Genomic DNA, 13,784 nt, shown 5'->3' on the forward strand with positions numbered 1-13,784 from the left:
AGAGCCCACTGTTTACAGTCCACCGCGCTTTGTTGTGAGGTTGAGAAACGAAGAAGAGTCACGGTGGTGTAACGTTAGTTACTGGGTAAGAGAGTACGCTTTTAATGCTACCGTTTGTACATTTGAAATTATTTGTAAATGCTACAGCATGCAGTACAGCGCTTCTGATCTGGTATTTTTCACGGATTATTGTAGTACAGTAAACTATTTCCTGCAGGCAAAGTTTCTGCTAACACTAGCAAGTTGCTCACAAAGCTAACATTAGCATGCAGGGGAAAGTTAGTGCACTCGTTTGCAGATGCAGCTATAATGCTTGTATTCTCTGCTCACAGTTAGAGTCCGTAAACCGCAGACATCGTCTTGGTGTTGTTGATATGTATCAGAATTGTATGGTAAAGAAAGAAAAGTCTTATTCTTCCATGGGGCGAGCGATTTCCTGCATGGATTGGACCCCCAACTCCCACAAGGTTGAACAAAATAACAGAGATGTACACTCATTTTACAGTTGATTAGGGAATGTTTTTCCTTTCTCATAAATAATGCACTCCAATACAACGTCCCTGCAATAAACCCCAAGGATATAATGTTCAGGTTTTGTAGAAACTGTTTTGGTGGCTCTAGTCTGTGATGCTGTTGTACTGTATTGTGGTATGATGTCGGTCCTATGAGGCGTTTGTTGATATTTTGTCCACTCTGTGTCAATAAGAGTAGGCTTAGTGTTAGAAACACATTAGTACAACATAATACAATTCAACACCACCACCTAAACCATTGGAATGAGTAAAATGTTTTTTTTTACATCTCATTGTCTTTTTCAGGATAGGAGTTACTTTTCCTACAGAGCTTCAGTATCTTAGTAGAGCTATTCCAGGGGAGGCGTTTTTCTGCAGGGGTGCATTCTACAGGACAACACTGAAAGTATGACAGTTATGTTCTGTTTCATCTCCTTACTCATTGAGGGGCACACACTATGTGAAACGCTGACTGAAAATAATAAGTACATGTTTATTACTTATTGCTAGTGTCATGATGCAATTTTGCCTAACTTTACAATCTTTTCCATTGTGATGGATTGATACACTTGTAGTATTAGCCTTCAGATTTGTTTACTCTGCTTGTCAGGATTGAATGAGGGTAAAAAAAAAATAGCTATAATGAACTGTAATAAATAGAAAACAGCCATAGTGTGATGGTGGACATTATGAAACACAAGTCATAATTCAACTGTGCACTCAAACTGTACAATCATACTGTATACAATGATATCCCCTTTCTTCTTTAAGTGGTTATTCTTCTAGATGCTGAGGATTGCAACTTTTTTTACTGTCTCTTTTTTTAAAACAGCACTCAATGGAGGAGAGCCAAGATTTCTCCCTTTGTGGTAAAGCAGCTGTAGCTGAAAATAATCTGAGTAAGTAAAATGGCCATGTCCTAAAGCTGTTATTCTGATGACTATGACCTAAATCTCTATATAATACATGTATTACTAAACAGTTTTCCAGCAATTAACTAATTGTGTTTTTATAGCATAATCCCCATACTTTGCATCTTTGGTGGTTACATTGCCATTTATCAGAAAGCACAAATAAATACAATCCAGTTCAATCACAGGTTTCCCTTAAGCAATTCCCACCTCCACCTATCCTTTCATTAAAAATTGCAACCTCGCCTCTTTGTCAAGCACTACTTTCTGCTCACTTGCCACCTTTTCTGTTTTTTAGGAGATGAGTACTATTGGAAGCTCGTTGCAGACTTCATTGGTGCTCAATCGGGAGAAGGACTGGAGCTGGAAAATGCACCATGCAAGAACAGAGTCTTGATTCAAGTAGGACTTATGAGAGAGGAAAATAATTTTCCATGGCTTGCCGTTTTAGATTGGCTCAAGAAAACTTTCCCCAGTCATCAGTCAGCTGACTTCCGTCGTTTGATTGAAAGAGGCATCGCGACAACCTTGAGTCTGGGAAGTATTGCGAGGCGGACTTTCCTGGAATCGGACGTCAACTTTAACTTTGTTGGCCCAATATGTGATAGCATCGGAGTTGAACGACAACATCTTTTGGAAATGAGGGATTTTTCAGAGCGAGCACAGTCAATTGAAGTCACAAATGGATTGATTCTCGAGTTATGCAACTTTGTCACCAGGGAGCGAATTGCGCCAGTTGTTCTAGTTACTTGGCTTATAAACTTCAACCCTGAGTTTTGTAAGAATGGGGACATTCAAAAGGCATATAAAGTCCTTAGAACCAAGATAAAAAAGTTAAAACAGTATTGCCGCAATTATGAAACAAGGAGTCACAGGAGAAATGCAGCGATGGAAAATGTGCTTCAAAGTCCATTTGAACTGGTGCGGAAAAAAATGCCAAGATTAATTGCGAAGAAACGCATTAAAAAAGACGACACAATACATTACGAAAAAGTTACAATCAAGCAGGAGTACGAGAGCTATGAAATCATGCAAGATGAGTCTGAGATGAAAAGACTGAAAGATGTCTCTATGCGCGATGAAAGTGATGAGGATTTAGACGAGTCCAACAGTGAAGACGAAACCTCCGATAACAAACAAGAGGCTCTGACCCTACTTGACATTGCAATGGTGTCTGTCCAAAAGATGTCAAGTGTGTACGGTGGAAAAAACGAAGCATGCAAGCAAGTTTGCTTAGATCTCCTCAAAAATCAGTATGCTCTAACATGCAGGGAGCATCCAGCCATGTCGGAATTTGAGAGAAAACTCGACACATACAGTGAAGACATTTCACTCGTTTATCCTGCGGTGTTTTTAAACTGCAACGCCAACTTCCTCGTTGACATGCATGATGCCGTGGAGAAGCAGATCATGAACTTTGAAAGGGAGATCATTCTGTCGATGGGAGAGAAACTGGGCCGCGACAAGCTTCCAAAGTTCAAGAACTTTGTGAATTTGTCAGAGAGTGCCACTTCACGCTACATCCACATGGCTTGTGATATCTTAAGCCCGAGCACCCGGGACACGCAAAACTACAGGAAACACTGGGTAGCTTTTTGTGAGGAAAAAGGTAATCCATCCAGACTTACGGCAAACCAGTCAAACCGATTCAACAACTACTTTGAAGCTGCAGCGGGTCTTATCCACCACCACAAAGAGATGGCTCTTTTCTTCTCTGATTTGCTGTCAATGAACGACGACGAATGCCCAAACATTATTCTGGAGTGTGTTGCCACTGATGCAAATGATTCTGTGATACAGAGCCTTGTATGTGTTCTTGCCATCGTCTACTGCAAAATCCTCGGCCCTTACTGGCAGCTTCTGAAAAGCGGAGGAGAGTACTCGCTCTTCAGCCAGTACATACTCTGTCTCTACCAAAAGTACCTTGATTGGTCCAAAGATCCTTCAACGCTGCTGGAACCTGAAGGGGCCACAAATGTTTTTCTGCAGTTCCCATTGCAGGAGAAAACCTTTCATGGAGTGTTTCATTTCTGTGGCCAGTGGCGCACAAATAGGGACCTAATCAGAGCTTGCTTGAAGAGGATAATAAAGGTGATTGCTGCTGTCACTGAGGAACACCTGAAGGATTTCCTGCCAGGAGGACCATTTTCTCAAGTTCCTTCACCAGATTTGAGCTTAAAACTTGTAGATTGCACATTCTCTGTCTTGATGGCAGAATATCCCTCCAGCCATGTGTACCCTTACAAGAAGGAAAAAACTCCAAAGTCCTCCAAACGCTCTTACAAGAGCTTGGACAGCTCTCAGGAAGACGATGACCAATCTGATTCATCTGAAGATGATGGCTCTGATGGATCTTCCGGTTGGCAAGCTAAGAAGAATACACACACTGGCCAAAAAGAGGCCTACAGTCCTCAGATGAAGAAAGGTATCGGTAGTAAAAAAGAAAAGGCACCAAAGGTACGTGAAGAGCTTGAGGAGAACATGGATCGGGATTACATAATCGCTACAGTGAGCAGTAACGGAGGGCCATGCAAGTCACAGCAGGATGTCGACAAAATGCTGCTGCGTTTTGATGGAAAACCCAGAGCTGAAAAACGGGAAGCGATGCGTTGTGAGATCTTGTACCATAAAATGATACTAAACAACCCAGACCCAAACTTGTGTTGTGATTTCCACAACAGCACACAAATGGTGTTAAAGCTTAAGCTCGCACTTCCTCGTGTTAAACCTGGATACTCTCTTGTTTGGGCGCCTAGAAAGACAAAAGCAAAGCCTGTGTTCCAAGACGCAACAGATGCTGCAACTGGTTACGGTGAAAACAGCAACACATGAGAGCTTTCACTGCATCTAAAAAGTGTGATATTGAGAGATAGAGGATGATTATGTTAATGTGACTTCGTCATATGATTTTTCATTTACAAACCAATCAAAAATACACACAATTACCTCAATATTTCCGCACAAATACAATGTCAGATGAGATAAAGATGAAAAATGACGAGCTTTCTGTGTGTGCCCATTTGAATGTCAATTGCTTGTTTTCCTACATTCCTTTTTTTTCTTCTCGTGCACTAATTCGCTTAAGCTAAGTAGCCAATTAAATGTATTCCTCTCACCGTTTCAACATGTTGAATCTGCTGGAAAACCTAGGGCAACTTGGACCGATGGCTGACAGTCTCCTTGGTGTGTCAGCACCTTTACTGTATTTTCAATGCCAATAGATGAGGTTTGGTTTTTGCGGCCCATACACTTTTGATATGGTTGCATAATTTGCATGGTGATGCATTGTAACAAGGCTTCTCTAGAAAGTTAGCCCCCTTTATTTTTTATTTTTTGCTGAGAAGTTATTTTTGTATATGATATTGTATCCATTGTGATCATGCAGAAGTCAGTTGATAACCACTGCTGGCTTAAAATATATTGTATGAACCTCTGACAAAATAAACATCTTTGTTCAAATTTTTTTTACACTTAGTTTTGTCAATCTATGTGATATAAACACATAGAAAAAGTTAGGCTAATATCTAGTCATTTAAACAAGAGTTCAGTGTTACAAAACGAACCCGGGCAGTAATGAGAGAGGCTTATGGGAGTCATTGTGCCAAATGTCAAGGCATTAATGGATTTATTTTTTCCAAATATATTGTCAAAGGAACCAACCTTACTATTACACCTAGTCCCAAGCCTTATGACACCAACCATTTGATTTGATGGATAGGCATTTGCTTTAGTTGTATAGATGTAAAGAACCCGATATGTCACTACATACAGTATAAACATATTTAAAGCAACTCAGTACATAAATCATAACCAGCAACGAATTGTCAAATAAAAGTCCCTAAGTGTAACCTTTTTAGAGGAAAAATACTTTTGAACAAGCTCTCTCTGACGCCGCCCGCATCACTTGTCAGGGGGTGAGAAAACGAACCGCTGGTCTTTGAGGATATTTTGGATTGACGTATTGACGATGGTGCCTTCAAGTTCCTTGGAAAACTGATCACCCCAAATAGACCAAGCATAAACAACGCGGTTTTGTGTCCTACAAGCAGTAGACATTGGACAATAATAAAGATAGTCAATTGTATTACCTAGATACAGGAAATGCGGGAAATGTTTGAATTAAAGGTAGAAAAACATGTAGTAACACCATTTGGCCACTCAACTGCTGCACAATTTGTGCGATTCATAAATAAACCAGAGGCACTTAAATACGTACACTGTTTCAACTGTAATATGGAATTTACGAGGGTAATTGAAGGCAACCGAAGGGGCGGGAACTTTGCGTAAGTGCACAAAGGCAGCGTTCGTCGTTTTACCCAAACGAAGTCAAACGGGTTACCAGCTTTTAGTTTGTTTTGTGGTCGGAGTAAATGGTACCATGTCTGGTAGATGGTTGAGCAGTGCGGCGGTAACCCACGTGCTGGTGGCTCTGTTCGGTATGGGGTCCTGGATTTCCGTAAACAGTCTGTGGGTCGAGCTCCCGGTGGTTGTCAATGTGCTGCCCGAAGGTCAGTGGTCCAACTTCTTGTTGAGATGACATGTTCACCTGGTCTGGCCTTTGGTCTTTAAGATGTAAGACTTTATTAAAACATTATTTGGACCTCTTTGCTTTATTATTTAATATTATTTGGTGGCTTCATTGGGACTGGCGGTGTTAGCTAATAACGTTACCAAATTATCCTAACGTTGCATACTAACGTTGTAGTATTGTGATGGTTTCTCAATTCAGAATGACGGAATATAAATGTTAATAAATATAAAGCATCGTAGTTACCGGCACAACAGTATTGTGTATATAACGTACAATTTGAACGAAGTTCCGAATGATACTTCATGCTTCTTCATAACATTTAGAAGGAAACATTGTACTCATTACTCCACTACGTTTCTTAAACAGCTGTAGTTACTTGTCGTTACTAATAATGTATTGATTAAACTACCCACCAGCATATATAGTTATGTGTATAGGCACAGCAATCCATTACCCTACTAATAAGTACTTGCATAATATATTTTGTGGACATTCTGTTGCACAATAAGTACTTTTACTTTAAATTTATTTCTGCTGTAATTTTGTCATGCAGCACATTTACTTGCCATGTAGTATTGCAACTATTAGTAAAGCAAAAATATCTTAATACACCTGCTTTGATATGTCTTGCAAGCAGATTATAGATTTGAATTTGTATTGTAATTTCTGGAAATCCTCATTTACATTAAGTACAAGAGAAGTTCGTTTATACGTTTTTCTGAAAGCACCAGTTGTCAATCCCAAAACATTGTTAATTTTTTTTATTTTAAGATGTAAAAAATAAAGTGAATATTGTGCGTTTTACCTATAGCTCATTACCCTAACTGATAACTGTCTTTTCTTGTTTTAGGGTGGAACCTGCCTGCCTATATCTCAGTGCTGATAGCGTTTGGGAACATTGGTCCAATAGCAGTGACCATCACACACTACTGTCCAGGACGTTTAAACGAACGCCTCGTCATCCACTGCATCCAGGTGCTGGCCGTGGTAGCCTCGGGTTTCCTGGCTGTCTTCTGGTCACACACTGTCACAATAGCTGAAAAAGACAGGTCACTGGTGTTCCTGCTCTTCACCTTTGTGTTGTCTTTTGTTTGCTGTACGTCCAACGTCACCTTCCTGCCTTTTATGTTCAGTTACCCCCCTCAGTACATTCGTACTTTCTTCATTGGCCAGGGCTTCAGCGCCTTGTTTCCTTGTATTGTGGCTTTAGGACAAGGCGTTGGCAAGCTGGAGTGTAAAACTGTAAATAGCACAGTGCAGCCAAAGTATTTAGAAGAGAACTTTCCTGCACAGAACTTCTTCTGGTTCTTGTGCGTCATGCTGTCAATCTCAGCGCTGAGTTTCCAGGCTTTAATGCGATGGCAGACAGAGTCACAGGAAAATGCACCGCCACAGGAGCCTGACACTTTAGCAGCAAAAAAGAATGGAGAGGAAACACACTCGCTACACAACGGAGGGACACCGGTGTCTGAGGATCAGGTGCAAGTGGAGGTACAGCCACAGACATTTTGGACACAGCGGAACATCTACCTGCTGTCTCTGCTCGCAGTCTCCAACGCCCTCACCAACGGGGTCCTGCCGTCTGTACAGAGTTTCTCCTGTTTGCCCTATGGCACCATGACCTTTCACCTCTCTGTGGTCCTTGGCAACGTAGCGAATCCCCTGGCCTGCTTCGTAGCTATGTTTTTTGTCCTGAGGTTAGAAAATATGAGTGATTAAACGCATACATTACTTTTTCAATATTTGTAAGACGCTTACATTTAATAGTTGCGACCGTCTTTTCTTATAAAAACTCTGGCTACAGTGTTTTGATTGGCCTCGTTTTTGTCTTCCAGGTCCTCCACTGGTCTGGGCGTCTTGTCTTTAGCAGGGGGAGTTTTTGCTGCATATCTCCTGATGTTAGCAGCACTCAGCCCCTGTCCTCCACTCCTGGGAAACCCTGCTGGTGGGGCTTTAGTGGTGAGTGGTGATACCTACTTCTAGAGCTGGGTATCATTTTAAAATGTATCGACACAATACCCCGATTGTATAGTACGTTCCATTTGTACTCGGAAGTGTGACTTTTCCGAGGTCAAAGTCAGAAACACGCCCCTTGAACTCTGATTTCCAAGTTGGGAAGTCGGACAACCTTGCAGTACCCCAAGCTCAAGATCCAACATGGATGCCCCGTGCATCAACAGCTACACATACGTTTATTAGCACATCGGTCTTATTTGTGTCTCACCTAATCAGTCATACACACAGTCCTGTCCAACTTCCATCTGTGGATGTGTTATGCTGTTTGTATGCACAAAAAACAGAATAATGCATTGTTAACAACTGGTATTGCTAACAATGGCTAACCTGGCTGGAGCTAACCCCACAATGAAAATCCAACTTGATAATGGAACGCATTTAACTCTGTAGCGTCATTCCCAGCTCAGCTTCCGAGTTGCGAGGTAAATGGAACGCACCAAATTACTTTGAGAATTGTAATTTTCTTTTCAGTTGATAAAAGTCAAAGTTGTCAAAACACAAGCAGACATGTCAGAACTTTGCCTGAATAACATTTTCTAAAAGTAGCAAAATTTTGATTTAATCAATAAATATCTGTATGCAAGAAGTATTATAGACCCCAAGAAACCTAATTTCTCAATCAGCTTCTTACTGTTAGAAGTGGGGTCCTAAATGAACACAATGTATCCAGCCAAAGTTAGGAAGATTTTGATTATTTCACATCACATTGCTCTTCTTGATTGATTGTAGTGGTGAGCTCAGTTTGGAAAAGGTGATAGCTACCGTGGCCCTGAGAGCTTAACCCACACTTAAGAAAACGCATACAAAAAGACAAAACGCAATCAAATGAAGAAACCATCTTTATCATTTTAACTGCAAAAAATGCTGCAAAGATAGAAAACACAAATCAAATACAGAAACGCACTGCAAGCAGCACAGACGACAATGGAAACAGTTTCCAAGGGAAACTAAAAAGTAATAAATGCGGCCGGGACACGCTTGATGTTGTCATGGTTTGTAACTCGTTAAGTTATTAAAGTCGGCTATCCGTGGTGTTGGAAAATGTTTTTCACCCCGTCTGTTTTTTCTTCTTCTCCCTGTTCACCATGTCCACCACTGATTCCAGCTACTTGCTTGTGCCCCCTACAGGTCATCTCAGGGATTATTTTCACCGGCCTCTTCTCCTATCTGAAGGTGGTGATTGGGACTTTGCTTTACGAGGCCGGTCACGCTGCCCTGCTGTGGTGCGGCATCTCTATCCAGGCCGGCTCCCTTATCGGAGCGCTCACCATGTTCCCTCTGGTCAACGTATATGACGTGTTTAAACAGGCTCAAGCATGTGTGGATAACTGCAGCAGGCAGGAGTGAGATATGTCATGTTTTTCTCAATTCATTTTTATTTTTTTGGAATCATGGGAAATTACTGTTTTAGCCCAGTTTTTGGGGCTCCTAAGTGAAGCACCACATCTGTCTTCTGGCCTCATCTTTCCGGTTGTGGATCATGCCACCAATGAGGCATCCTCTCCTGATTCAGAGGCTTCTGACCTGTGAAAACATTTCCAGATAATGGGTACATTGTATTGCTGCACATTGGACAAGGGGATGCTTTTTTATAATGAATCTCAGTTGTTTACTCTAGCAAAATCAGCAGCTGATCTTTTTCCCACAACAATAAACCATGTGAAAAGTTATGTACTCAGGGACAATCATTAAGTTATTATTCCACATTTGTTTCTTCTGAATCTAAATCATGAGAAATATTCAGACTGTTAGTTGCAAACTACAGGCCCATTTTTTATATATATATATAATCTATATCTCATTTTCAAATGTTTGTCTACCTCTTCCCTTTGATTTGCGTATAATATGATTATATTTCATCAAAGTCAGATATACAATTCAGATGTGCTGAAGTCAGCATTATGGAAATTGTATAATTTGTTGCTATAAAGAAACGGTTCATAGATGCAGGGACATTCCTTGATGTCATGCCAAAATTATTTTTGTGCCTGAAATTTTTTTAAATGTACTAAAACAAGGCTTTCACAAATTTCAGTTTCCTTTTAAATATGACTGTTTCTCATCATGTTTATACCAAATAATAGTTTATTTACTAGTCATTTCGGTTTTGTATTAATTCTAAATATACAGTTATGTAATGTTACCTTAAGGGAACAATATCTGGCCTAGAAAGGAATGAGTGAACAGTTTTGGTAAACAAGGGATTGTGTCATTTCAGTCTTTGAAATAATAATATATCTTTGATACACACTAATACCCTGTAAGGATTTTATTAACCATGCCGCTACAGTCAACCAGATTTAATAACTTCATTATACTCTACAGATGTTTACAGAGGAAGAATACATTAATGTTGCCTTAACTTTGATAAATTAAAGCAGGATTAAAAACAATCTGTTAAATTATGTGCTGACTTTAAATGAACTGATTGTTTGAATAGTTAAATGATTGATGGTGCTTGTTGTATTATTTTTTTTTTTAAGTGTATTATGAAGGATACAAAATGACTAGTAAACAAAGACTTGTTGAAAAGGTCCTGAAGCTTTTTTTGTCTTTAAACAGCAGTGTTGATGTTTTGACTGTTCCCAGTATGATCTGTGAAAGGTTATTATAGAAAAGGATAAACATTGAAATGAGCTCTTATCCAGAGTGTTAAGGTACAGTGAGGTGGAACCCTGAACTACACCAATAGATCATAGATGCATCATTAGATAATAGAGGAAAATCACAACAGGGATTCATTATTATGTATATTGCAGTATTTTGTGTTGACGTTTAGATTTACTGTGATGACTGACTTGCTTTATTGCTTGACGTTCTTGATTTAGGCAACATTAATTAGGGTATATACAAAACATGCTGCTTCATTCATCACTGATCCACTCATACTTAGTGAGTTTAATTTAGTAACCAGCTAAACAAAACATGTTCTATTCTGTGAAGGTGAGTTTTCTAAAGTCACTTGACATCAGATAAAGTATCTCTAATTAAATGTAATTATCTGGTGAAGACTATAACACTAGTGTCTATTAATTTGAAGAATATATATAAAAATTCCCCACTGAGCAGTCTATTTCCTTCTTTCAAGCTCGGGTCCTCTAACAGAGGCCTGAGGGTTCTGTGCAGTAGCTGTTCCTAGGACTGTGCTCTTCTCAGATGATGTTCTTGGAATTCACTGGAGCCATTGTCCCAGTTTGGGGTTTACAGTCCCGAGTGCTACGATAAACACTGGAACCACTGTTGCCTTCACTTTCCACATCTTCTCTAGCTCCTTTATAAGCCCTTGGTAGTTTCCAAGCTTCTTGTGTTCCTTCTTCTTGATATTGCTGTCGCTTGTGATTGCTGCATCTATCACAACTGCCTTCTACTGTTTGTCAATGATGATGTCCGGTTGGTTAGTCATCACCATTTTATCATTTTGGATCTGGAACTCCCACAGGATCCTAGCACTGCCATTCTTAGCCACCTTTGGAGTTGCCTCCCACTTTGACCATGGGACTTCCAGCCCATACTTGGCAGTCGGCACAGATGCTCCTGTATACTATGCCAGCCACTTGGTTATAGCGTTCCATACATGCCGTACCTGCCTGCATCTTACACCCTGCTGTAATGTGATGGACTGTCTTGTCTTCATATTTAAGCGCATTGCTAGTTACATTCCAAAATATGATATTAAAGTATTGGTCAAACATTTAGGGAAATACGCTTCATTTTCTATACAAGCGTTCTATTAGGAGATTGATACCACTAAAAACAGGTGGCCTGGCTCTGTCCAAAGAAAATCCACCTAGCAGCACCTCTAAAGCTCACTAATTAACACGTATCTCATTTGTTTAATTCTTATGAAAACCAAAGTGTAACAAAGACAAGTTGTGGTTTCAGGAGGGTAGCATGCTAAGACTATTTCTTTTGATCAACTAGCCTAGCCGTTTCTGCACATTTTCAGTTTTTTCGCTAAGCTAACTGGCAATAGCCTTATTTTTAACAGACATTTATGAGAATGGTATCAATCTTTTTATCTAACTTTCAGCAATAAAGCAAATCAGAGTTTTTCTGAAAATGTGAAACTATTCCTTTAAATATTTCACAAACGATGCTCCACATGCTCAAGTGAATTAACACAGATTAACTGTTGTTTTTTTCGGTGCATGGGGATTTGTAATAACTTGTCCACCTTAAATCAACTAAGGAAATGTGTAGTTGTGTAACTGCACGGCGTAAACACTCACTTTCACCTCTGCTCCCATGATTCCCTTAAGCAGAATTAACAAATTCTCAAGGCAGAGAAATTGCATGACACGGCTGTAAATCATAACATGTGATGATACTCAAAGTCCCGACAGTGAAGGTACTCAGGGTTGAGACAATGATCAGTTAACCAAACGTGTGTCATGGTTGGTTACATTCTCTCACACCCACTCACCCCAAGCAGGGTTTAATCCCTTGGAGCACACACAGTTTACTGCACAGGACTTTGGCTTCTTTTTCTCTGCAGAAAACTTTAAACTCTCCACCAAACAGCATGTGAGTATCTGCAGGGGAGCATATCATCAATTTCATTCTCATTTATGCTTTAATGATTTGAAATTTTTGTGATTTGTGCTATTTTGCATCTATTATAGAGCTGTACATCAAAATATGTAGATGTTTTAAACAGTTTTATTTAATCATTCTATAAATTAAATGTTCATAAGTTGGATATAATTGTAACTAAAAAATGACGATTGTGGTTCCAGATCTAACAGATAATTCTTATTTTTTAGTTAACACTTTGCTTTGAGGACTCGCTCCTCTAACACTATCAAAAACTCCACTGCATGCAGTCTCTTTTCCTAATAAACAATGAACTTTTCAGATGTTTTCCTAGGTTATGTAATAGTTGCCAGTGCAGTAAGTGGTCATGTTTCCTTTGCTGTATGCTTGGTGTTTTAAGGGGTTTTTACCCACACCCTGCCTATGATCAAAGGAAAATAACAGTGAAATTGCATGTAGGCGAACACTTTAACATGTTTCAGCTCATGTGACTGACTGAGAATCTGCACAACATGAAACAGGGTTCATTTCACATCTAGCAGACCAGGTTAAAGACAAGACTTTAAAGTGCCCATATTATGCTTATTTTCAGGTTCATAATTGTATTTTAAGGTTGTACCAGAATAGGTTTACATGGTTTAATTTTCAAAAAACACCTTATTTTTGTTGTACTGCACAGCGCTCTCTCACTGCTGCAGATACTCTTTTCACCTGGTCTCTGTTTTAGCTACAGAGTGAGACCTCTTTTCTTCTTCTGTACTATCTTTGATTGCACTCGCACATGCAATAGCTCAGATGTAGATCATGTCAGCTAGCTAGCTCCATAGACAGTAAAAGAGAGGCTGTTTCTCCAGCGTCGGTCAGTTACAAGGCAGGATGAGCTGGGAGACTTCTAAATGAGGGTGCACATGTAAGGAGTTATTTTGTAGATTATGGTGAACTTGTGTGTGTTGTAGCAGTGCTTTGCTATTGAGAATGAGGTAGCATGCTAGCATTAGCATTAGCATGCTAACGCTACGAGCTAACGGTTGCGATTAGCTATATTAGAACAGCTCGTTTCGGCTTGTGACGTCACAAGCTGTGCCGATTTTGAACAGCTCACCCAGAGACTGAAGGCAGGACACATTCAGAAACCGTATCTCACTCTAAACAGCATGGATGGATTTTTTTCAAAGTTTGTATGCGTGTGGAAGCACCAGAGACACAAAAGAAACACCCCAAATCCCAGAAAAAGTGTTCTCATAATATGGGCACTTTAAGAAAACAGTAAACATTAACCAA

At 39.8% G+C, this 13,784-nt stretch overlaps 2 protein-coding genes across 5 annotated transcripts; both read left to right on the forward strand.

Annotated features, from left to right (window-relative positions):
* Positions 1–20: 20 nt before the first annotated feature.
* On the forward strand, positions 21–4,882 carry LOC144528762 (uncharacterized). 3 transcript variants are annotated; one of them, XM_078267562.1, is made up of 4 exons: positions 21–85; positions 819–918; positions 1,345–1,411; positions 1,722–4,882. In XM_078267562.1, exons 3-4 carry the CDS (start codon positions 1,351–1,353, stop codon positions 4,253–4,255), a joined length of 2,595 nt encoding a protein of 864 aa, XP_078123688.1. In that variant the 5' UTR covers positions 21–85; positions 819–918; positions 1,345–1,350; the 3' UTR covers positions 4,256–4,882. The 3 variants fall into 3 exon arrangements, with proteins under 3 accessions (XP_078123688.1, XP_078123689.1, XP_078123690.1); XM_078267563.1 differs by having other exon boundaries at positions 29–85; positions 824–918; XM_078267564.1 differs by lacking the exon at positions 819–918 and having other exon boundaries at positions 34–85.
* A 718-nt stretch (positions 4,883–5,600) lies between these two features.
* On the forward strand, positions 5,601–9,605 carry LOC144528764 (solute carrier family 52, riboflavin transporter, member 2-like). 2 transcript variants are annotated; one of them, XM_078267565.1, is made up of 4 exons: positions 5,601–5,931; positions 6,805–7,651; positions 7,790–7,913; positions 9,099–9,605. In XM_078267565.1, the coding sequence occupies exons 1-4, from the start codon at positions 5,802–5,804 to the stop codon at positions 9,315–9,317; spliced, it is 1,320 nt and encodes a 439-aa protein (XP_078123691.1). In that variant the 5' UTR covers positions 5,601–5,801; the 3' UTR covers positions 9,318–9,605. The 2 variants fall into 2 exon arrangements, with proteins under 2 accessions (XP_078123691.1, XP_078123692.1); XM_078267566.1 differs by having other exon boundaries at positions 5,905–5,995.
* Positions 9,606–13,784: the final 4,179 nt, after the last annotated feature.

This window comes from Sander vitreus, chromosome 14 (genome assembly GCF_031162955.1).
Source record: "Sander vitreus isolate 19-12246 chromosome 14, sanVit1, whole genome shotgun sequence".
NCBI lineage: Eukaryota > Metazoa > Chordata > Actinopteri > Perciformes > Percidae > Sander > Sander vitreus.